This window comes from Chiloscyllium punctatum, chromosome 2 (assembly GCF_047496795.1).
Source record: "Chiloscyllium punctatum isolate Juve2018m chromosome 2, sChiPun1.3, whole genome shotgun sequence".
In the NCBI taxonomy this organism is placed as follows: Eukaryota; Metazoa; Chordata; class Chondrichthyes; order Orectolobiformes; family Hemiscylliidae; genus Chiloscyllium; species Chiloscyllium punctatum.
Genome location: NC_092740.1, coordinates 112534522 through 112557607, shown reverse-complemented (window position 1 = coordinate 112557607; position 23086 = coordinate 112534522). Strand labels below are relative to the sequence as shown.

The 23086-nt window shown below is 40.4% G+C and overlaps 1 protein-coding gene across 6 annotated transcripts in view; it reads left to right on the top strand.

Annotated features, from left to right (window-relative positions):
* LOC140487885 (lysine-specific demethylase 4C-like) overlaps positions 1–23086 on the top strand; it is a 427159-nt gene that overhangs the window by 45342 nt on the left and 358731 nt on the right. For all 6 annotated transcript variants that reach the window (XR_011962962.1, XM_072587280.1, XM_072587271.1 and 3 more), the window contains 2 exons: positions 1575–1750; positions 15069–15183. Coding sequence is in view for 5 of the 6 variants with exons in the window: in XM_072587280.1 (XP_072443381.1) it covers positions 1575–1750; positions 15069–15183 (291 nt within the window). In the remaining variant the exon portion in view is untranslated. The remainder of the gene's footprint in view (positions 1–1574; positions 1751–15068; positions 15184–23086) is intronic.

Genomic DNA, 23086 nt, shown 5'->3' with positions numbered 1-23086 from the left:
AGGGTCGTGGTTTTTTGTGGCTAGCTGGTGTTTGTGTATCCTAGTGGCTAGCTAACTTCCTGTTTGTCCTACGTAGTGTTTGTGGCAGTCCTTGCATGGAATTTTGTAGATGACGTTGGTTTTGTCCATGGGTTGTACCGGGTCTTTGAAGTTTTAGTTTTCGTTTGAGAGTGTTGGTGGGTTTGTGTGCTACTAGGATTCAGAGGGGTCTTAGTAGTCTGGCTGTCATTTCTGAAACTTTGATGTATGGTAAGGTGGTTAGGGTTTCTGGCTGTGTTTGGTCTGTTTGTCATGGTTTGTCCTTGAGGAATCTGCAGACTGTATTTTTTTTTGAGTATCCGTACTTCTTGAATACGTTGTATAGGTGGTTCTCCTCTGTTTTCTGAAGTTCGTCTGTGCTGCAGTGTGATGTGGCTCGTTGGAATAGTGTTCTGATACAGCTTCATTTGTGTGTGTTGGCATGGTTGCTGGTGTAGTTAAGTATTTGGTCAGTGTTTGTCGGTTTTCTGTATATGCAGGTTTGTACTTCTCTGTTGTCCTTTCTTTTGACTGTGACGTCCAGGAATGTGAGTTTGAAAGTTGCGTTGTAGGTAGACAGGGTGGTTAAGAAGGCGTTTAACGTGCTTGCCTTCATTGCTCAGACTATTGAGTATAGGAGTTGGGACATCATGTTGTGGTTGTGCAGGTTGTTGGTAAGGCTACTTTGGCAGTGCTGTGTCCAGTTCTGGTCACCCTGCTGTAGGATGGATTAATTTGAGAGGGTTCAGAAATCCTGGTTTATCAGGATCTTGCTGGGATTGGAGGGTCTGAGTTATAAGAAGAGGCTGGATAAGCTGGGACTTTTTTTCACTGGAGCTGAGGAGGTCAAGGTTTATAAAGTCATAAAGGGCATGGATAAGGTGAATAGCGAAGCTCATTTCCCTAGGGTAGGTGAGTTCAAAACTTGGGGCATATTTTTAAGGTGAGAGGAGAATGATTTAAAAGGGACTTGCAGGGCAATGTTTTCACACGGAGAGTGGTTTGTATGTGGAAAGAACTGCCAGAGAAAGTGGGAGTTGCAGGTACAGTTACAACATTCAAAAGTCATTTGAACAAGTACATGAATAGAAAACGTTTAGAGGGACGTAGACCATATGCAGGAAAATGGGACTAGTTTAGTTTGATTGGCATGTATGAGTTGGACTGAAGGGTCTGTTTCCATGCTGTATGACTCTAAGAAGAAAATGATCTGAGTTTATATCCATGCTGAAATATGTATGACTGTTTTTCGAGTTGTTTCTAAAATGATTTTCTTCCTTGATTTTCTTTTCTTCACTTCATCCTTCCCATTTACCATTATCTAAAGGTATATTGGTACATCTGATTTAAAAAAAAATCAAATTCCGCTGATTCAGTATTAGCAAATCATTGGATAAAACTTGCTATTCTAACTGTTAATAAATGTACTGCCTGTGACTCAATTACTGTGAAGTATAATTAGGAATTGAGATTGAAAATGTGCCTGTTGTTTACAAATATTGTTAATACATTATACATAGGGTTACTTCTTTATGTTTCATTTTTGTTTTGCACAGGTGATTCCACCAAAAGATTGGAAACCTAGAAGAAATTATGATAACATTGACAGTTTGGTTATTCCTGCTCCAATTCAACAAATGGTCACTGGGCAGTCTGGTCTCTTTACCCAATACAACATACAGAAAAAGCCATTGACAGTAAAGGAATTCAAATGCTTGGCCAACAATGATAAGTAAGTCTAACTTGGAGTGTATATTGTTCCATGTGCTGAGACTTCAATATCAAGGAAATTCAGAGAAAATGCTGTGTGCAAGATCTACTTTTTAAACAAGCTTCATTTAGGCTGCACTCTGCTTAAAGTTTGCGTTTCAGTGCACTACCTTGAAAAAGCTCAGTTTCAACTATTCTGCAGTTGCAAGCTGTTTATTGCTGCAAAACTACCTAACAACACAGTTGATAGTACTCTGATGTGATGCATCAGCTGCATGATAAATCTGTGAAGCATTGGAAGGTTTTTCAGGAAGATGTTTCATTCATTAGTGCAAAACCTTTTTAATTTTTACATTTAAACTAATATAGGGAGTACAAAAGGAACAATCTGCAATTGCCTGTGCTTAGATAGTGCACTCTCCACTTTGCTCAGCATGATTTTGCAATAAAGTATATTCGATTCATTGGTTTATATGTTAGACTATTTTGATGCATAACTGTTAACCAGAAGTTACCATGAGTTTTTTCACTTTATTACTCAATCTGGCTTGCTGAAATGCTGTTATTGCATAATGAAATTCAATTCCAATTTATATTTTGGTTGATACTGACTTTATATTTTGCTGTAGTTGACTGTGGCTTTTCTATTTATTGTTCTTCGTGTTTTCCAATTGAGATGCATTGTATCAGTTGAGAACCTTCCAGATTGACATTTTCTGGAGAGTGGTTGGTGCTGCTAGGCAGACAAGAAATTTTCTTGTGACGAAGTTTATGATCTGACTAGTATGAATATGATAAAACATGAAGTCAAGAGATGCTTAGTTACTTCAGTTCACTAGTTCACAGCTGTTGTTCAGCTCTCTGGTTCCTAGCTTTCTTTTCTTACAAGTTCTTAAAATTCTTTCATGGTAAGTGGGCATCGCCAGTTAGACTAATATTTATTGCCCAGCTCTAATTTCCCTTGAGAAAGTGTTGAGAGCTGCTGGAGTTTTGGGCTGCCTTCTTGAACTGCTACAGTCCGAGAGGTGCAGGGATACCCACAATGCTGTTAAAAATAGAGTTCTGGTATTTTGACCCCGAAACACTAAATGAACAGCTATGTTGTTCCAAGTCTGGATGGTTTCGGCCTGTTTTTTTTTGGGTACGGGTTGTTCTGTTCTAATGCACATATCGTTAATGTAAATTCACCATAATGTGATTGACAAACTGGGAACACCGTTTTTAAAGTGTGAACTTTTAAATTGTATATTGGGTTTAATGCAATCTGGCCCCATTAGTTTAAATGATGCTGCAATGAGGCAATTTTCCTGTAACATGGGATTGTATGAGAACGGGACAACCACTTTATAGCAGAACTGACTGTACCCAGGGTAGTGCTAGGTAGTCCATTCTATGTGGTTTCCTTGCTTTACTGGCATTTCTCAAATGGCTTTGGTACAACTGAGTGGCTTGCTGGGCCTTTCAGAGAGCGGTTAAGAATTAACCCTGTTGCTGGGGTTTTGCTGTGATGACAGGATTTTTTTCCTTAACATTCTTAATGAACCAGGCAACCATGGCAATGTTGTTACTGAGACAAGCCTTTAGTTCTTGAATTATGATTGAATTAATATTTAACAGGTTGCAGTGGTGGGAATTCAACTTTGTCATCAGGACATTGACCACTAGATTGCAGATCAGTGCAATTACCATTATGGCATTGTCTCTGGTGTAAAAACAAAATGTGGAAATTCCACTACTTTGTAAGTCAGATACTGGAATTGTGGAATACCATTGTCGGTGGAAGAGGAAACTGCAATAGCCAATTGGAATTGAATGTGTACAGTACCTTAAAGTATTCAGGTCCTGTGAAGGGTGGCAATTAAATGATCATATCTATTCAGACATATTTTCATGAGTTATGATAGTAATGGAAAATTGAAATTATTGATCTAGTAATGCAAAGCTGGGCAGGAGTCAAAGTCAGATGTCATCGGGTTGCCAAGGGCCAAGTTAAATTCGTGGAAGATGGTGTTGTTCCACCTTTTCTGCTGTCAGCAAAGTTTCGGACAAGTCAAGTAGGTTTATCAGTGTGTTAAGATCCTTCACATTGTTCCTTGACACTTACAAGCAGCATCATAACATAGAGTCATATAGCACGGAAAAAGACTGTTTGGCCCGACCAGTCCATGCCGAACATAATCCCAAATGAAACTAGTCCCACCTACTTGATCCAGGCCTGTATTTCTCCAAACCTTTCCTATTCATGTATTTATCCAAATATCTTTTAAATGTTGTAATTGTATCCACATCCACCACTTCCTCAGGAAGTTCATTCCACCCGTGAACCACCCTCTTTAAAAAAAATTTGCCTCCTGTCTTTTCTAAATCTCTCTCCTCTCTCGTTAAGAATATATCCCAGTCTTGAAATTCACCATCTTGGGGAAAAGGCAACTACCATCAACTCTATGTATACCCCTCTTTATTTTATAAACTTCTATCAGGTCACCTCTTAACCTCCTACGCTCCAGTGAAAAAAGTGCCAGCCTATCCAGCCTTTCTTTATAACTCAAATCTTCCATACCTGGCAACATCCGGGTAAATCGCTTCTGAACTCCCTCCAGCTTGATAACATCTTTCCGATAACTGGGTGACCAGAACTGGACACCGTATTCCAGAAGAGGTCTCACCAATGTCCTGTACAACTTCAGCATGATTCCCCAATTCCTGTACTCCAAGGACTGAGCAATGAAGGCAAGGGTGACAAATACCTTTTTAACCACCCTATTTACATGTAACACAAACTTCAAAGCATTATGAACCCCTAGATCTCTCTGTTCTACAACACTATCCAAGGCTCTACCATCAATTGTATAAGCCCTGCCCTTGGTTGTTGTACCAAAAGCCAATACCTTGTATTTATCCAAATTGAACTCCATCTGCTATTTTTCAGCCTATTGACACATTTGATCATGATCCTTCTGTAATTTCTGTAAACCTTCTTCAATGTTTACAATGCCACCAATTTTGGTATCGTCTGCAAACTTACTAACCATGCCTACAATATTGTCATCCAAATAATTTATCTAAATGACAAACAAAAGAGGACCCAGAACCGATCTCTGTGGAACACCACTGGTCGCATGCCTCCTGTCCGAAAAGCAACCTTCCACCATTACTCTCTATCCTGCTGTTAAGCCAATTATGTATACAATTGGCAAGCTCACCCTGAATCACACGTGACCTAACTTTACTAATTAGTTGACCATAGTCCAAGTATTCATAAAAAGCATTTGATCAAAAGAAGAGACTTATAATTTTGTGAAATGTAATCAGCCTGAGATTTGCTGAATTCAGCAAAGAACGTCTATGAAATTGGTGAAGAATGAGCAAAGATAATACAATACACTGGCAAGTTACATGAAACAAATTATGATTGTTCCTGTTGTTATGTAAATAGGAAAATATAAAAATTAATGTGAGTCAATTAAAGTTATATTGGCCAATAATGAAATGACAGAAACATCGAACAATAATTAGTGTCCACCTTCATGTTAAATGACTAAAAAAGTCTGGAGATAATGAGGAACCAATGAGGAATTTAAATATGCATAAGTAATTTTCCATGAATATTTCTTTCATGGGACAGTGTGGTCAGAATTTCTCTGGAATTGATAACCTGCATTTTCAGGGTTTTGTACAAGGTAACTGAAGAGATAGTTGATGCATTGATTTTGATTTTTCTAGTTTCCATATAGTCCAGCACACCTCAAGCATTGGAAAGTAGTAAACATTATCCTGCTATTTAAGACAGGAGGAAAAAAGAAAACATGACACTAAATCCACGTGATAGAGAGTCGAGGAATAGGGAGAGAGAACAGTTAAATACGTGGCTACAGGGATGGTGCAGGAGGGAGGGATTTCGGTACTTGGATAACTGGGGTTCTTTCTGGGGAAGGTGGGACCTCTATAAACAGGATGGTCTGCACCTGAACCTGAGGGGCACCAGTATCCTTGGGGGGAGGTTTGCTAGTGCTCTTAGGGGGGGTTTAAATTAACTCTGCAGGGGCATGGGAACCCAGACTGTAGCTTTAGGGTGCAGGACCTGGAGTGTAGGGAGGTTAGGAATATGGCATCAATCTTAAAGGAGGGTGCCTGTAAACAGAAGAGTGGCTTGAAGTGTGTATACTTTAATGCCAGAAGTATACGAAATAAGGTAGGTGAACTTGCAGCGTGGGTTGGTACCTGGGACTTCGATGTTGTGGCTATTACGGAGACATGGCTAGATCAGGGACAGGATTGGCTGTTGCAGGTTCCAGGGTTTAAATGTTTTAGTAGGGTCAGAGGTGGGGGAAAAAGAGGGGGGTGTGTGGCTTTGCTTGTCAAAGATAGTATTACAGCGGTGGAAAGGAAGATGGACGAAGATTTGCCATCTGAGGTAGTTTGGGTTGAGCTTAGGAATAGGAGAGGTGAGGTCACCCTGTTAGGAGTCTTTTACAGGCCTCCTAATAGTCCTAGAATCGTTGAAGAAAGGATTGTGAAGATGATTCAGGAGAAGAGTGACAGTAATAGGGTGATTGTTATGGGAGACTTTAACTTTCCTGATATTGATTGGGAAAGCTATAGCTCAAGTTCGTTAGATGGGTCAGTGTTTGTGCAATGTGTGCAGGAGAGTTTCCTGACACAATATGTCGATAAGCCAACAAGAGGTGATGCCATACTAGATTTGGTTCTGGGTAACGAACCAGGCCAGGTATTAGAACTAGAGGTAGGTGAGCACTTTGGGGACAGTGACCACAATTCGGTGATTTTTACTCTCGTGATGGAGAGGGATAAGTGTGTACTACAGGGCAAGAGTTATAGCTGGGGGCAGGGAAAGTATGATGCGTTGAGGCATGACTTAGGATGTGTGGATTGGAAAAGTAGATTCCAAGGCAAGAGTGTAATTGATATGTGGAACTTGTTCAAGGAGCAACTATTGAGTGTCCTTGATAAGTACGTACCTATCAGGCAGGGAGGAAAGGGTTGTGTGAGGGAGCCGTGGTTTAATAAGGAATTGGAATCCCTTGTTAAATGGAAGAGGGCGGCCTTTGTAAAGATGAGGCGTGAAGGTTCAATAGGGGCGATTGAGAGTTATAAGGTAGCCCGGAAGGACCTGAAGAGAGAGCTAAGAGCAGCAAGGAGGGGACATGAAAGGTCCTTAGTTGGTAGGATTAGGGAAAACCCTAAGGCTTTCTATAGGTATGTTAGGAATAAAAGAATGACTAGGGTAGGAATAGGTCCAATCAAGGATAGTAATGGGAAGTTGCGTGTGGAGGCTGAAGAGATTGGGGAGGCACTGAATGAATACTTTTCGTCAGTATTCACTCAGGAACAGGACATTGTTGTCGATATGAATACTGAGGCACGAATAAGTAGAATGGATGGCTTTGAGATATGTAGAGAAGAGGTGTTGGAAATTCTGGCAAGGGTGAAAATAGATAAGTCCCCTGGGCCTGATGGCATTTATCCTAGGATTCTCTGGGAAGCAAGGGAGGAGATTGCAGAGCCATTGGCCTTGATTTTTGTGTCCTCTTTGTCTACAGGAGTAGTGCCGGAGGACTGGAGGCTAGCAAACGTGGTTCCCTTGTTCAAGAAGGGGAGTAGGGATAATCCTAGTAACTATAGGCCAGTGAGTCTCACTTCTGTTGTGGACAAAGTCTTAGAGAGAATTGTAAGGGATAGGATTTATGCACATCTGGATAAGAATAATGTGATCAAGGATAGTCAGCATGGTTTTGTGAAGGGCAGGTCGTGCCTCACAAACCTTATTGAATTCTTTGAGAAGGTGACTAAGGAGATAGATGAGGGGAAAGCGGTAGATGTGGTATATATGGATTTTAGTAAGGCGTTTGATAAGGTCCCCCATGGTAGGCTACTGCAGAAAATACAGAGATATGGCATTGAGGGTGAGTTGGAGGTTTGGATTAGGAATTGGCTGGCTGGAAGAAGACAGAGGGTAGTAGTTGATGGCAAAGGTTCATCTTGGAGTGCTGTCACTAGCGGTGTTCCGCAAGGATCTGTTTTGGGACCATTGCTGTTTGTCATTTTTATAAATGACCTGGAGGAAGGGTTAGAAGGTTGGGTGAGCAAGTTTGCGGACGATACAAAAGTCGGAGGAGTTGTAGACAGTGAGGAAGGATGTGGCAGGTTACAGCGGGATATAGAGAAGCTGCAGAGCTGTGCAGAAAGGTGGCAAATGGAGTTCAATGTAGCTAAGTGTGAGGTGATTCACTTTGGTAAGAGTAACAAAAAGATGGGGTACTGGGCTAATGGTCGGATACTTGGTAGTGTGGAAGAGCAGAGGGATCTTGGTGTCCATGTACACAGATCTCTGAAAGTTGCCACCCAGGTAAATAGTGCAGTGAAGAAGGCATATGGCGTACTGGCTTTTATTGGTAGAGGAATTGAGTTCCGGAGTCCTGAGGTCATGCTGCAGTTGTATAAGACTCTGGTGCGGCCGCATCTGGAATATTGTGTGAAGTTTTGGTCGCCATACTATAGGAAGGATGTGGAGGCACTGGAACGGGTGCAGAGGAAGTTTACCAGGATGTTGCCTGGTATGGTAGGAAGATCCTATGAGGAAAGGCTGAGGCACTTGGGGTTGTTTTCATTGGAGAAAAGAAGGTTTAGGGGTGACTTGATAGAGGTGTACAAGATGATTAGGGGGTTAGATAGGGTTGACAGTGAGAACCTTTTTCCACGTATGGAGTCAGCTATTACAAGAGGGCATAGCTTTAAATTAAGGGGGGGGTAGATATAGGACTGATGTTAGGGGTAGGTTCTTCACTCAGCGAGTCGTAAGTTCATGGAATGCCCTGCCAGCAGCAGTAGTGGACTCTCCCTCTTTATGGGTATTTAAGCGGGCATTGGATAGGTATATGGAGGATAGTGGGTTAGTGTAGGTTAGGTGTGCTTTGATCGGCGCAACATCGAGGGCCGAAGGGCCTGTACTGCGCTGTAATGTTCTATGTTCTATGTTCTATGTAAAGACTAGTTTGCCAGCACTAATAGGCACAATGCTGGAATATATTATTAAAGTAGTTGCAAAGACCATAAGATATAGAAGCACAATTGGGTCATTTGGCTCATTAACTCTGCACCAAATTCAATCATGGCTGACATGTTTCTCAACATCATTATCTTGTATCCTCCTCATAACCCTTGATCTCCTTACTAATTAAGAACCTATCTCTTCTTAAATACACTCAATAGCTTTGCCTCCAGAGCCTTCTGCAGCAAGTTGTTCCACAGATTTATCCCTTCTGGCTGAAGAAATTTGTCCTAATCTCAATTCTTAAGGATCGTCCCTATTCTTGGGGGCTGTGCCCTCAGATCCTAGTTTCTCCTACTTGTGGAACTATCTCCTTCATGTCCATTCTATCCATCCCTCTGAATATTCTGCAAGTTTGAATGGGATCCTCCTTCATCCTTCTAAACTCCATCAAGTATAGACCTAGAATATTCAACTGCTTCTTCTTTAACACATCTTTCATTTCTGGAACCATTCTTAGAATCTGTAGATTACTAACAGTTTGTGTATTTTTAAAAAAAAATCACTTTACTTTTGCTGCTTTTGTCAACCATCATAAAGGGTACAGTCTCTCCCTGTACACTCTACTCAGAGCCCTTACGATCTTGAAACTCTCTTATGTATCCTCTCAGTTTTCTGTTCATCAAGGAGAATAGTGTTAACTTCTCCAATTTATCCATGCAACTAAAGTTCCTCATTCTGGAATAATCCTTGCAAATCTATTCTGCACCCTGTGTGTCCAGAATTGGATGCAGTTGACGGTGAACCAGTGTCTGATATGGGTTTGCCATAATCCCCTTGCTTTTGTATCATACTCCCCATTTTTAAAGTCCATTAATCCAGGGGCTCTGGTTTCTTCCAATAGTCCAAAAATGTGTAGGTTATGTGGATTGGCCATGCTAAATTGCCCATAGTGTCCAGGGATGTGCAGGCTAAGTGGGTTAGCCATGGGAAATGCAGGGTATAGGGATAGAATGGGGGGGGGGGGGGGGGGGTAGGTCTGGGTGGGATACTGTTTGGAGGGTCAGTGTGGACTTGATGGACTGCATAGCCTGCTTCCACATTAAGGTTCTATGATTCTATTTTCTATGATTCCATGTGCCTTATTAACTGTACTCTTAACTTGCTGCACCACCTGTGATTTGGGCACATACACGCTCAAGTTTAATTGATATTGGACCCAGTTTATGATTGTACCCTTTATTTTGTGTGAAAATACATCACTATAAAATTTCATTTCCCACTTGTCCTTACATTTCACCAACCTATGTTCTTTTGAAGTTTAGCACTGTCCACCTCGCTGTTCACAATGCTTGCAAGTTTTGTTCTTTACAAATTTTGAAATTGTACCAGGTCAATTGTGGATGTTCATTTGAGTATGTCCACAACACAATTTGATGGACTTTTAGATAGTAAGGGAATTGAAGGATATTGGGTTACTATGGGGAAGTTGTGTAAATATGATGAATATTGAATGTCAGTGCTGGGTTGAAGGGCCAGCTGGCCTTTATCATTTTAAGTGATAAGAAGATAAAAGAAAAACAGGTCATTCAATAGAACTTCTGTTTGTAATTTCATTCTATATCAGCAAAAATTTGCAAGGGGATTTTGGACTTCAAGTTTAGAGAATTTCCTTTGTTGAAATTTCCACATGATTTAGTAATATTTTTGACTCAAATGTTGCCGAACTTTTAAGCATGAGCAATGTATTTTAAATAACGCAACCATTTAATGATGATTATGAATATGGCAGAGCCTCAAAAGTTCTTTGGTTTATTCATGGATTAGTAGAGATACTTAGACTTATCAAAGTTAAAAATCACACAGCACCAGGTTGTAGTCCAACAGTTTAATTGGAAGCACACTAGCTTCCGGAGCAACGCTCCTTCATCAGATGGTAGTGGAGGGCTCAATCCTAACCAAATCTAGACTTATCAACACAGCGTTACCTCAATTTTCAATGTGCATGGCATCTTTGAACTTAAAAGCTTTATCATAGAGCAATAGCATAACAAAAATTAAATTTTCATGCTTGCCTCAAGCTTGCTGGGAAGATAACAAGTATTTGAATGAAAACCTTTTAGTGTAGAACAGCTTTCTCTTGGTAGTCAAGCGATTTGTTTTACAGGTAAATTTTAACCGGTATTGAGGCGTGAAACTTTGAGGTACCAAGTAGTCAAGAATATACCTTGTGACATTGCACCCTAGGGTGTGAAAACCAAGGTTGAAACACCTGCTGAGAAGCTATCTCTCTAGAAAATTAAGTTTTTTCAAAATAAAATTTAACCTTGAACCACACCTCTGCAACTAGATAGTAATTGTCTGAAGAAAAATCAATTGAGATAGATTGACTCTTCACTTGTTTTATTCAGTGCCTGCAAATCTACCTATATCTACCTACACAGGCTTCTAAAACAGACTGTGCTGATTTGAGCATATTCATGTTGATATGATGGTTACATGTATTTGGAAAGGCAGGTTCTGCTTAGGAATAGTCAACATGGCTTTGTGTATGGGCAATCATGTCTCACTAACTTGATTGAGATTTTTGAAGAAGTCATGAAGAGGATTTATGAGGGCAGAGCAGTGGACATGATCTATATGGACTTCAGTAAGGCATTCAACAAGGTTCCTCATGGTAGACTGGTTAGCAAGGTTAGATCATGTAGAATACATGGAGAACTAGCCATTTGGATACAGAACTGGCTCGAAGGTGGAAGACAGAAGGTGATGCTGGAGGGTTGCTTTTCAGATTGGATGCCTATGACCAGTGGTATACCACAAGAATCGGTGCTGGCTTCACTGCTTTTCATCATTTATATAAATTATTTGGCTGTGAACATAGGAGGTATGGTTACTAAATTTTCAGATGACACCAAAATCAGAAATGTCGTGGACGTGAAGAACCTTACCTCAAAGTACAACAGGATCTTGAGCAGGTGGGACAATGAACCAAAAAGCGGCAGATGGAATTTAATTTAGATGAATACGAGTTCCTGCATTTTGGATCAGGAAATCAGGGCAGCATTTATACACTTAATGGTAAGGTCATGGGGAGTGTTGCTGCACAAAGAGACCTTGGAGTGCAGGTTCATAGTTCCTTGAAAGTGGAGTTGCAGGTAGACAGAATAGTGAAGAAGGCATTTGATTTACATGGAGAAAGTGAGGACTGCAGATGCTGGAGATCAGAGCTGAAAATGTGTTGCTGGAAAAGCGCAGCAGGTCAGGCAGCATCCAAGGAACAGGAGAATCGACGTTTCGGGCATGAGCCCTTCTTCAGGAATGAGGAAGGTGATATACTTGCCCTATTGGTCAGTGCATTGAGTATAGGAGTTGGGTGGTCATGTTGCAGCTGTTCAGGACATCGGTTAGGACACTTTTGGAATACTGCGTGCAATTCTGGTCTTATTGCTATAGGAAGGATGCTGTGAAACTTGAAAGGGTTCAGAAAAGATTTACAAGGATGTTGCCAAGTTTTGGCGTTTGAGTTACAGGAAGAGGCTTAATAGGCTGGACTGTTTTCCCTAGAGTGTCAGAGACTGAGGGGTGACCTTATAGAGGTTTCTAAAATCATGAGGGGCATGGATAGAGTGAATAGACAAGATCTTTACCCCAGGGTGGGGGAGTCCAAAACTGGTGGGCACAGGTTTAAGGTGAGAGGTGAAGATTTAAAAGAGACCTCAAGTGCAACATTTTCACAGAGGGTGGTGCGTGTATAGAATGAACTGCCAGAGGAAGTGGTGGAGACTGGTACAATTGCAACATTTCATATCCCCATCCAGATGCCTTTTAATAGGAAGGTTCAGAGGGATTTGGACCAAATGCTAGTAAATGGGACTAGATTCATTTAGGATATCTGGTCAGCATGGACAATTTGGACTGAAGGGTCTGCTCCCATGCTGTACTGATCTGTGACTCTAAGCTTCATGGCAAGAGGTGTAAAACCTTCACCCACCCCTCCCCCCTCATCTCCGTCCAAGGCCCCAAAGCATCTTTTTACATCTGGCAGAGATTTTCCTGCACATCCAAACACCTCATCTACTGTGTCTGTTGCTCTCGATGTGATCTCCTGTACATTTGGGAGACAGGAACGTTTCAGAGAACATCTCTGGCACACACGCACCAAACAACCACACCACCTTGTGGCTGACCACTTCACTTCAACTCTGCTTCCCACTCTACCAAGGACATGCAAATCCTGGGTCGCCTCCATCGCCAAATCCAATCCACTCGATGACTCGAGGAAGAACGCCTCATCTTCTGTCTTGGGATCATTCAATCACATGGCATCAATATTGACTTCACCAGTTTCCTTCTCTCTGCTCCCTCACTCATCCCAGATCCAAGCCTCCAACTCAGCACTGCCCTCTTGAACTGCCCTACTTGTTCATTGTCCTACCCACCTATCCATTCTACCCTCCTCTCCGACCTATCATTATCACCTCCCACCTGCATCTACCTTCCCACCCCCATCCCCACCCCACTCTCCTATTTATCTCTCGGCGCACACACACACACACACACACACCCCATTTTTGATGAAGGGCCTAAAATATTGATTCTCGTGTACCTCGGATGCTGCCTGACTTGCTGTACTTTTCCAGCACCACACGTTTTTGACACTGATCTCCAGCATCTGCAGTCCACACTTTCTCCTGAACTTTTACAAAGATGAAAATCGCATAACACCAGGTTATAGTCCAACAGGTTTATTTGGAAGTATAAGGCAACTGCCCATATCCGCAGGTTTGGTTACCACAGTTTCAGTTACCCGCGGTTTACCACGGCCTGAACATGTAAAAAGGAACGTTCCAGAACTAGGGACCAGGAAGCTGCTGGGAAGGTACGTTTCCCATCTAAATGAATGGGTTTGCACCTGTCTGTGGTTTCGGGCTTCCAAGGTAGATCCTGGAACGTATTCCTCACGGGTACAGCGGTGGGGGGGACTACTGTAAAAGCTTTTGGACTACTGCTCCACTATGATCTCTTACTACAAATTCTGTGTCCTATGATCCTGCCCCACTTGGTATCTGATGAAGGAACAGTGCTCCAAAGGCTTGTACTTCAAAATAAACCTGTTGGACTATAACTTGGTGTTGTGTGATTTTTAACTTGTACACCCCAGTCCAACACTGGAATTTCCACATCATGATCTTTTCCAATGCCTCTTCCTTCAGACAGGTTGGAACAGATGTAGTTTCAGATCTTCTTTCAAGATGAACTTTCACTTATTCCAAGATATGCTACTTTGTGACCTTACATTGTTGTTTAACTGTGTTGTCCTTGGACTATACCTCTCATTCATTTTTTTTTTCTGATGCTATAGGCCTAGTCCATTCTCTCTCAACGTTAGCCAAATTCAGTTGTCTTTTTCTTACTTGTGTAGAAATTTGAAAGCATATCATTCAGTCTTTAAGTCTGGGGAAAGTGTTTGTGTAATTATTATGATGTTGGTTGACTTTTGCATTAGTCATGTCTGTCATGTTAGATTGGCACCAAGTTATATCCCATAATAAAAGTAATATTTTTGATCTAGATTTTCACCTACTGATTGATCTGCAGTGTCTGACTTCAAAAATTTTTGTGTTACACTAACCCTTCTGGTCATGAAGGTCCAATGATCTGAACTGACACCCATCATCAACAGAAGGTTCTGTATGCAATTCCTGGGGTTCTTGATGAAGCATTTTTTTTTCAAAATAGTTATGTTACTAGGATAACCTGCTATCTGAGAAAATAGTCTTTCACTCTACTTTGGACAGACAGCAAGTGTCTGTAGGCCTGACACCTACATAACTGTTATATGACTGATCTTTGGTGATTTGCATTTCTTGCATGATGCAACCTATAGCAGTGTTCAATAATGTTGTTTTCTTCTCAATTAATATTAACTGGGTTTCTTCTAATAATTGACCATTACAAAAATGCTCATATTTGTATGACTGAAAATAAATTGATCAGAGATCAGTCTCCCAAGATAAGGTGGTTGCAGAGTTTCAACTCTGGTACAAGTGGAATCAGTACTTAATCACTTGGTGCTTTTGCATTTTTTTGAGGCTGTTCCTGAAAAGCAAACTGAATTCCATTCTTCCTCCAACTTTGGAAGGAAGAGGAGTGTAAAAAGAAATGCAACTAAACTTTTATTTTGTTCACACAGTTCTTTTGTGTCCACTGCCTGGATTGATGCCCATTTTTAGGCACTGTACGAAAATATTGAAATACACATTCTGCACTTTTATAGCTTTAGCAAATTTGCTTTAATTGTGAATTGATTTCCTTTATTTTTAAACAGATACTGTACTCCTCGACACTTAGATTATGAAGATCTTGAACGTAAATACTGGAAAAATTTGACTTTTGTAGCACCAATTTATGGAGCCGATGTCAGTGGCAGCCTTTATGATGAGGTAAATGCTTTGTATGTTGGAAATTAACTGCTCTAACATGACTTGCACTTGTACATGTTACAACTGCAATATCTGTGCCAAAGGGAATTCAATATTAACCATAGCGCAACACAAATTTGGCAATATGTATCCCATAAATTGATACTCCATGTTTATTTTGGCTAGATAATGGATTCCTACATAAGTCGCCTTCTTATTTCCTTCACTATATAGATCTTGGATCAGAAACATTGAATGAAGCTATTGATAGTTGTTGAGTAGTAATGTTCAGGGGAAAGAAATTCCAGCTTCTAAGGAGTTCCAAGGCTTATCACTCCATCCCCTCCACCCTGTGGCGGAGGTTTGCACTTTGTCATTGTTTGCGAGAGAACCCTATATTTTTCTCTATTACCTATGCATAGCGCATGACAAGTAGCAATCACTAAAATGAAAGCAGAATAATCCAGTGGATAAAGTAAGCAGTGAAATGTGAATGTGATGTGCCATTGTGTTTTCTCCCCATACATGAATAGGAAACGGACACTATGTCAATGAGTTAAACTTGAGAGTGCATTTTGCAGTAAAGCTGTGATAATAATCTTGGATTTCTGTCCAAGAGAGCCAATGTTTATTGGATGACCAAAAGCTTAATAGACCTGACTGAAATCATATCAACTTTGTATTCAGGAAAAATATTCTAAATTTTGTTCAGTTTGAACAATATAATCAATTATATATTCACATTCTTCATACCTGTCATTCTTTAAATTCAGCTTTCTATAATTAATTCTGACATTCAAATTTTTTTTTTGCCTTGTAGGTTAGGTTAGAAATAAAAGTAAGATCAGCTGAGCTTGACATGTGATGTCATCATGAGTGTATCAATAAGGGTGAAACACCGAAAGGGTTCAGTTTGGACCACTGTTACAATCAACTAGTTGGTCTCAATTAAAAGACATAGTTGCCACCTGACTTCACTCATGACCTCAACAATGAAAAGTAGGTTCGTATTCTTCAGCATCATGCTGCACTTATCAGGGAAATATAGGTTAATTGTGATTTTTAAAAAAATGTTCTTAAACTGGCATGATACAAAGTAACAGGGGTTTGTCATTTAACCCCTCCAACATGTTGCTCTCCTGCCGTTTGTTGGGAATGTAATCGCAGCCTAACTGCAGATAAATCTTAACTAAATATTGCGGATGCTGTAAATCTGAAGTAAGAACAATGATGGTGAAACTCAGGAGGTCAAGCAGCATCTGAGGAGAGAGAGCAGCCAAGAAAGAAAAGTCTTTAGATTCTAAATGTGGTCTTTATTTTTGTCTCCACAAATGCTGGCAGACCTGATGATGAGTTTGTTTCAGCACTTTTTGTTTATATTTGAAATGATTCACCTTGATTTCATTACATGAAATTACATTGGTTGAATAGCAATTAATCTCTATTTTCTTTGTAAAAATTGATTATTGATGAAATAGGATGCACCTTGTCAAAGCTTTGTCACAACAATCAAGAAATCAAGATACTGACTGTACTAAAGTCGCCTGTACTTGCGAACATAAAACACATCATTCAACATTAGATATGATTCAGTTATTGGACAGCTTTTGCTAAATAATCCTGAAGAATTTCACTGACAAGCAATTTAGTCAGGCTAGTCAGGCACATTCAGCAAAATAGGGTTTATTTCTCAGGGCAATGTCTTGAATAATCAAAGCCAACTTGCCTTGCTTAAAATTTAAACTAACTGACAATTAACATTGTCCAAGGCAACACCTCTACCAAGCAGTCTGCTTGTCAACTAATCAGTATACTTCTCTCATACTGTGTTTCCTTGACATCAGCATCCTTTTAAATTGTCTTGATGAATGCATGGAAGACGTGGGGAACTTCTGGGTAAGGCAAGAAAATAAACAATTGCAGGAGATTTTCTAGTTTTGCATGGATAGGTTAGAATAAAACCAAGCAAAGGTAATCCCAATCATCCAAGTAAAGGTGAAGAGGATTGGAAGACAATGGCAATAACTGTGCCCAAAGGCAACAGACAAGTCAAGATGCATGAGGATGGCTAGTAGGCCATGGTCTTCCATAATATTCCATTTTTGCCTTCAGTTCGGGCTGGTGATATATTGTGATGTGGGTGAAAACCAGATTTTAGAGATTCAAATGTGGGTGCTGATTGGGAGATGACAGCCCTTTAAATGACTTTGGAGAGAAAAGAGATTGGAGATTTATGCAGTTTGTAAGAACAGAGGCGTCCTGGCTAAGTTGTAGATGTAATAAAGCTGTGACTAAGATCTATGACATCTTGAGATATTCCAGAATGTTTATTTGTAATCATTTGGCACATTTGCCAGCTGTTGGCTATAAAACAGGAAACAATCAAAACTCAAAGCTAGTCTAGTGCATAACCTTTATTTGCCAAATTTCATACATTTATCCCATACAAAAAATGGATGTCAACACTTTAAAAGTTTAAAAACTAAGTAAAATGTTCACATCTTATGACAAATGCAAATACAGCAGACCTGAAAATGCTGCAGGTCAGATAGCATCTGTAGAACAAAGCAAAGAACAAGTTTTAGATTGTGATGAACCAAAGTGTATGTTTCTCCCCTCACCTTCTATCTGACTTGTTGAATATTTCTAGTGTTCTCTACTTCTATTAAAGCTTATGATTTATTTATGTGGCAAATATGTCAATTTACTGTTAGTTCATTGTTATGACTGAGAATTGTTTCAAACATGTATTATTTAATGAGTTATATGTTGCATGAAATTCTCCAACTTTTGCTTTTGGGTGGCAATCAGAAGAAATCAACCTCTGCATTTTGCTTACTAAGACACATTATTCTGTCTTAAAAGCAGCACTTCCTCACAATCTGTCATCTTCCTTTCATATTTCTATTTGCTCAAGGTTTCGAATCCTCGACTCATTTACTTGCTTGTTTGTAGAGCGATGTGCCTTGGCAGTTTTTATTGTTGATTCATCTGCGAGTATAAAATTTCAATATAAGATTATACAACAACAGGAAACAATGTAAATATAAAATCAAACTGATCCCTAGGGAGATTACAGTGGGAGATTTTGGTGGAAAATATATTCTTAAGTATTGAATGGTTTAATAAAAGAATGGCAAATAAACAGCTATGAAACAGATGCAAGATTAAATTTGAGACTTTGATGGGAAGGAAGCAAAACTATTGCAGCAAGTTTAATATGCAGGAGCTTTGGTAGATAATTGTGTGTAGATAAAAACAGATTCCATGTGACGGGCAGCATGACACTTCCTGCTTATAGCCCTTTGTTTTGGATGTCTGATTGCTCTATATCTTATTTGCAGTGTTGACATTCCTCTCCTTTTACAAACAGGGTATTTGAAAGCAGTAAACCCCTATCAATTTCAGAGATGCTGTGCAAGGAAGCAATGGATGGTGATGGCACAAGTTAAGAAGCAAAAGATGATTCTAGAGGAGGAGTTAATATGTTTCTGCAGAACTGTAAAGTAGTCTGCAGACAGAGTGGAGCAGAGAATTAAAGTGATAGGTTATTGGAAGCTTGGGGTTTTTCTCTCAAACTGACCAGGCATGACCCACATGCTAGTCAACTAGCATGTATTTAATCTGCCTGTCGCATAAGAGACTGTATTCACTGCTCGTAACACAGAAACAGACTCTTCGGTCCAATCAGTCCATGCCGAGCATAATCCGAAACTAAACTAGTCATACCTGCCTGCTTTTAGTTCATATACCTCCAAATCTCTCCAATTCATGTATTTATCAAAGTATCTTTCAAGTGTTATAATTGTACCCACATCTACCACTTCCTCAGGAAGTTCATTGCACACGCGAACCACCCTCTGTGTAAAAACAAAATGACCCTCATGTCTTTCTAAAATGTCTCTCCTTTCTCCTTAAAACTGTGCCCCCCTAGTCTTGAAATCGCATGGTGGCACAGTGGTTAGCACTGCTGCCTCACAGCGCAGAGACCTGGGTTCAATTCCCGCCTCAGGCGATTGTGCAAACTCCACATAGTCATTCTCCCCGTGTCTGCGTGGATCTCCTCTGGGTGCTCTGGTTTCCTCCTACAATCCAAAAATGTGCAGGTTAGGTGAATTGGCCATGCTAAATTGCCCATAGTGTTAGGTGAAGGGATAAATGTAGGGGAATGGATCTGGGTGGGTTGCGCTTCGGCGGGTCAGTGTGGACTTGTTGGGCTGAAGGGCCTGTTTCCACACTGTAGCTAATCTAATCTAATCTAAATCCTGCATCCTAGGGAAAAGACAACTGCCATTAACACTATGCATAACCCCTCATTATTTTATAAATTTCTATAAAGGTTGCTTCTCAACCTCCTACGCTCCAGTGAAAAACAGTCCCAGCCTATCCATCATTTCTTTATAACTTAAACCTTCTATACTGGGCAGTACATCTCTTCTGAGCCTAGTCTAACTTAATAATATCCTTCCTATAACTGGGCAACCAACACTGGACACAGTATTCCAGAAGAGGCCTCTTCAATGTCCTGTACAACCTCAACATGACATCCCAAATACTATACGCAAAGGATTGAGCAATGAAGGCCAAGTGTACAAAATGCCTTTTTAACCGCCCTGTCTGTATGTAATACAAACTTTGAATAATTATGTACCTGAACACCTAGATCCCTATGTTTACAACACTACCTCAGGCCCTACCATTAATTGTGTAAATCCTACTTCTGTTTGTTTACCAAAATGCATTACCATGCATTTATCCAGATTGAACTCCATTCGTCATTTTGCAGCCCATTGACCCATTTGATCAAGATCCCTCTGTAATCTTCGTAAACCTTCTTTACTGTCTACAATGCCAACACTTTTAGTGTTGTCCGCAAACTTACTAACCACGCCTTCTATATTCTTGTCCAAATTATTTATATAAATGACAAACAAAGAAGATCCAGAACTGATACCTGTGGGACACTGCTGGTGACAAGCCTCCAGTTCGCGAAACAACCCTCCACCATCACTCTCTGTCTACTGCCGTTAAGCTAATTATGTATCCAATTGGCAAGCTCATCCTGTGACATCATTTTACTAATTAGCCTACAATGCAGAATCAATGTAATATAGTAAAATAAAAGGAATACAGATTAATCGAACAAAATAGTTATTTTTAACTTTATTTTTTAAGCTGAGGGTCTTGCCAAATATATTAAGTTTACTTTGCCATTCTGATAGCTAATTGAGATCCTGCAGTGTCAGAGCTGCTAGCTCAACAAATTGGCTGGCAGCTCCTCAGAGTAGGGCTTCTTTTGCACAAGCGAGTGACTGATGTCACACCATGAGCCTACTTGACCTGCCTGTGGCATATTTTGGGGATGAGCAGTCCTAGGTGATTCAGACAGCACTGAGGTCAACTCTAAGCTGGCTTTCGATTGCAATGGAGCACATGGAACTGAGAGTTGACTAGAGACAGTCAAAAATCTGCATTGTGAAAGGGACAGTAATACTTTGCTTCGCTTAACCCTTTCAATGTAATTAGACTACACATTGTAAGGTGCTATCTGGTGATTCTCTGGTCTCTTAACTTTTCACAAACCTTCTATCCTTGAATATAGATACCACCCTACCCAGCTCTGAAGCAGTCATTTTCTTCGGCTTGGCATACAAAAGGGTACTCTTTTCCGTCTCCTTTGATCTGACTGACTCTCAAATGTGAATTGGGAGTAAGGCCAGCCCTCTGTTGCTTTGTGTGCTCCTGATTTTGAGTAAGTTTAAATTTGGGTTCCTGTCTCCATAATCAATAGATCACATGGGATTTGCTTTTGGTCAGAATTTCCCCAAGTTCACACCCTCCTCATGTTTCATAGCATTCTTATTTTAAGTTCAATTAAAAGAAACGAGTTAAAACATAAACCTGTCATGAAGTATAGCGGATTTCAAGAAGGTTTTTGACAAAGTATTACATAGAACATTACAGCGCAGTACAGGCCCTTCGGCCCTACGTGTTTCACCGATCTGTGGAACCAAACTGAAGCCTACCTATCCAACACTATTCCATTTTCATCCATATGTTTATCCAATGACCATTTTAATGCCCTTCAATTTGGCAAGCATAATACTGTTGCAGTCAGGGCGTTCCACCCCCCTACTACTTTTAGTTGAGAAACTACTTTGACATCTGTCCTATATCTATCACCCCTCAATTTAAAGCTATGTCCCCTTGTGCTAGCCATCACCATCTGAGGAAAAAGGCACTCACTGTCTACCCTATCTAACCCTCTAACTATCTTATATGTTTCAATCAAGTTACCTCTCAAACTACTTCTCCCTAACAAAAATAGCCTCAAGTCCTTTAGCCTTTCCTTATAAGACCTTTGCTCCATACCAGGCAATAACCGAGTAAATCGCCTCTGAACCCTTTCCAAAGCTTCCACATCCTTCCTATAATGCAATGACCAGAACTGTATGCAATACTCCAAGTGTGGCCGCACCAGAGTTTTGTACAGCTGCAATTTAACCTCCTGCTTCCAAAACTCAATTGCTCTACCAATAAAAGCTAACACACCATATGCCGCCTTAACAACCCTATCAACCTGGGTGGCAACTTTCAGGGATCTGTATACATGGATACAGAGATCTCTCTGCTCATCTACATTGCCAAGAAGCTTATCATTATCCCAGTACTCTCTCTTTCTGTTGCTTCTTCCGAAATGAATCACCTCTCACTTTTCTGCATGAAACTCCATTTGCCACCTCTCAGCTCAGCTCTGCAGCTTATCTTTGTCCCTCTGTAATCCACAACGTCCTTTGGCACTATCCACAATTCCACTGACCTTGGTGTCACCTGCAAATTTACTAACCTGTCCTTCTACACTCTTATCCAGGTCAGTTATAAAAATGACAAACAGCACTGGACCCAAAACAGACCCTTGCGGTACACCACTAATAACTGAACTCTAGGATGAACATTTCCCATCAACCACCCATCCTCTGTCTTCTTTCAGCTAGCCAATTTCTGATCCAAACCACTAAACCTCCATCAATCCCATGCCTCCGTATTTTGTGCAATAGCCAACCGTGGACAACCTTATCAAACACTTTACTGAAATCCATCTATACCACATCAATTGCTTTCCCCTCATCCACCTGTTTGGACACCTCAAAGAAGTCAGTAAAGTTTGTGAGGCACGACTTACCGTGTTGACTATCCTTGATCCCTAATTACATGAAAGACCAAAAAAACTGTCTCAGGGAACAAGAGACTCAGGTTTAGCTGCGATAAAAGATTGGCTTAGAGTCATAGGTTTATAAAATCATGAGGAGCTTAGATAAAGTAAATAGCAAGGGCGTTTCCCCTATGGAGTTCAAAATGGGGACATATTTTTATGGTGAGAAGAGAAAAGTTTTAAAAAGGACATGAATGGTTCATGTGTGGAATGAACTGCCAGAGCAACTGGTGGGTGCAGGTACAGTTGTAACATTTAAAGACATTTGCATAAATACATGAATAGGAAAGTAGGGATATGGGCTAACTGCGGGCGAGTGGGAACATGGTTGGGGTGGACTAGTAGGACTGTAGGGTCTGTTGCCATACTGTATGACTCTACATCTCTTGGACTCCAGAAGGGATAGGGAGAGATAAATGAATATATAATGATAAAGTTCTAAAATGTTCTGGCGGATTATGTGCATGGACTTTTGAGGGTGACGGGACACAGTAAGAGAATAATACGTAAGGGAACAAAGTTAAGGTTTTGCTCAAGAAATGCAGGGGAAAGGCGAGCAAGAATTGTTTTACCCAAAGAGAGATAATTACTGGAACCTGCTGCCTGCAAAGATATTGAAAGCAGAGACAATTGATAATCAAGGAAATTGAATGGACATTTTGATGGTAATAATGTTGTAGCTTGAAAGAGTTAGAAGGAGGGCAAATGGGA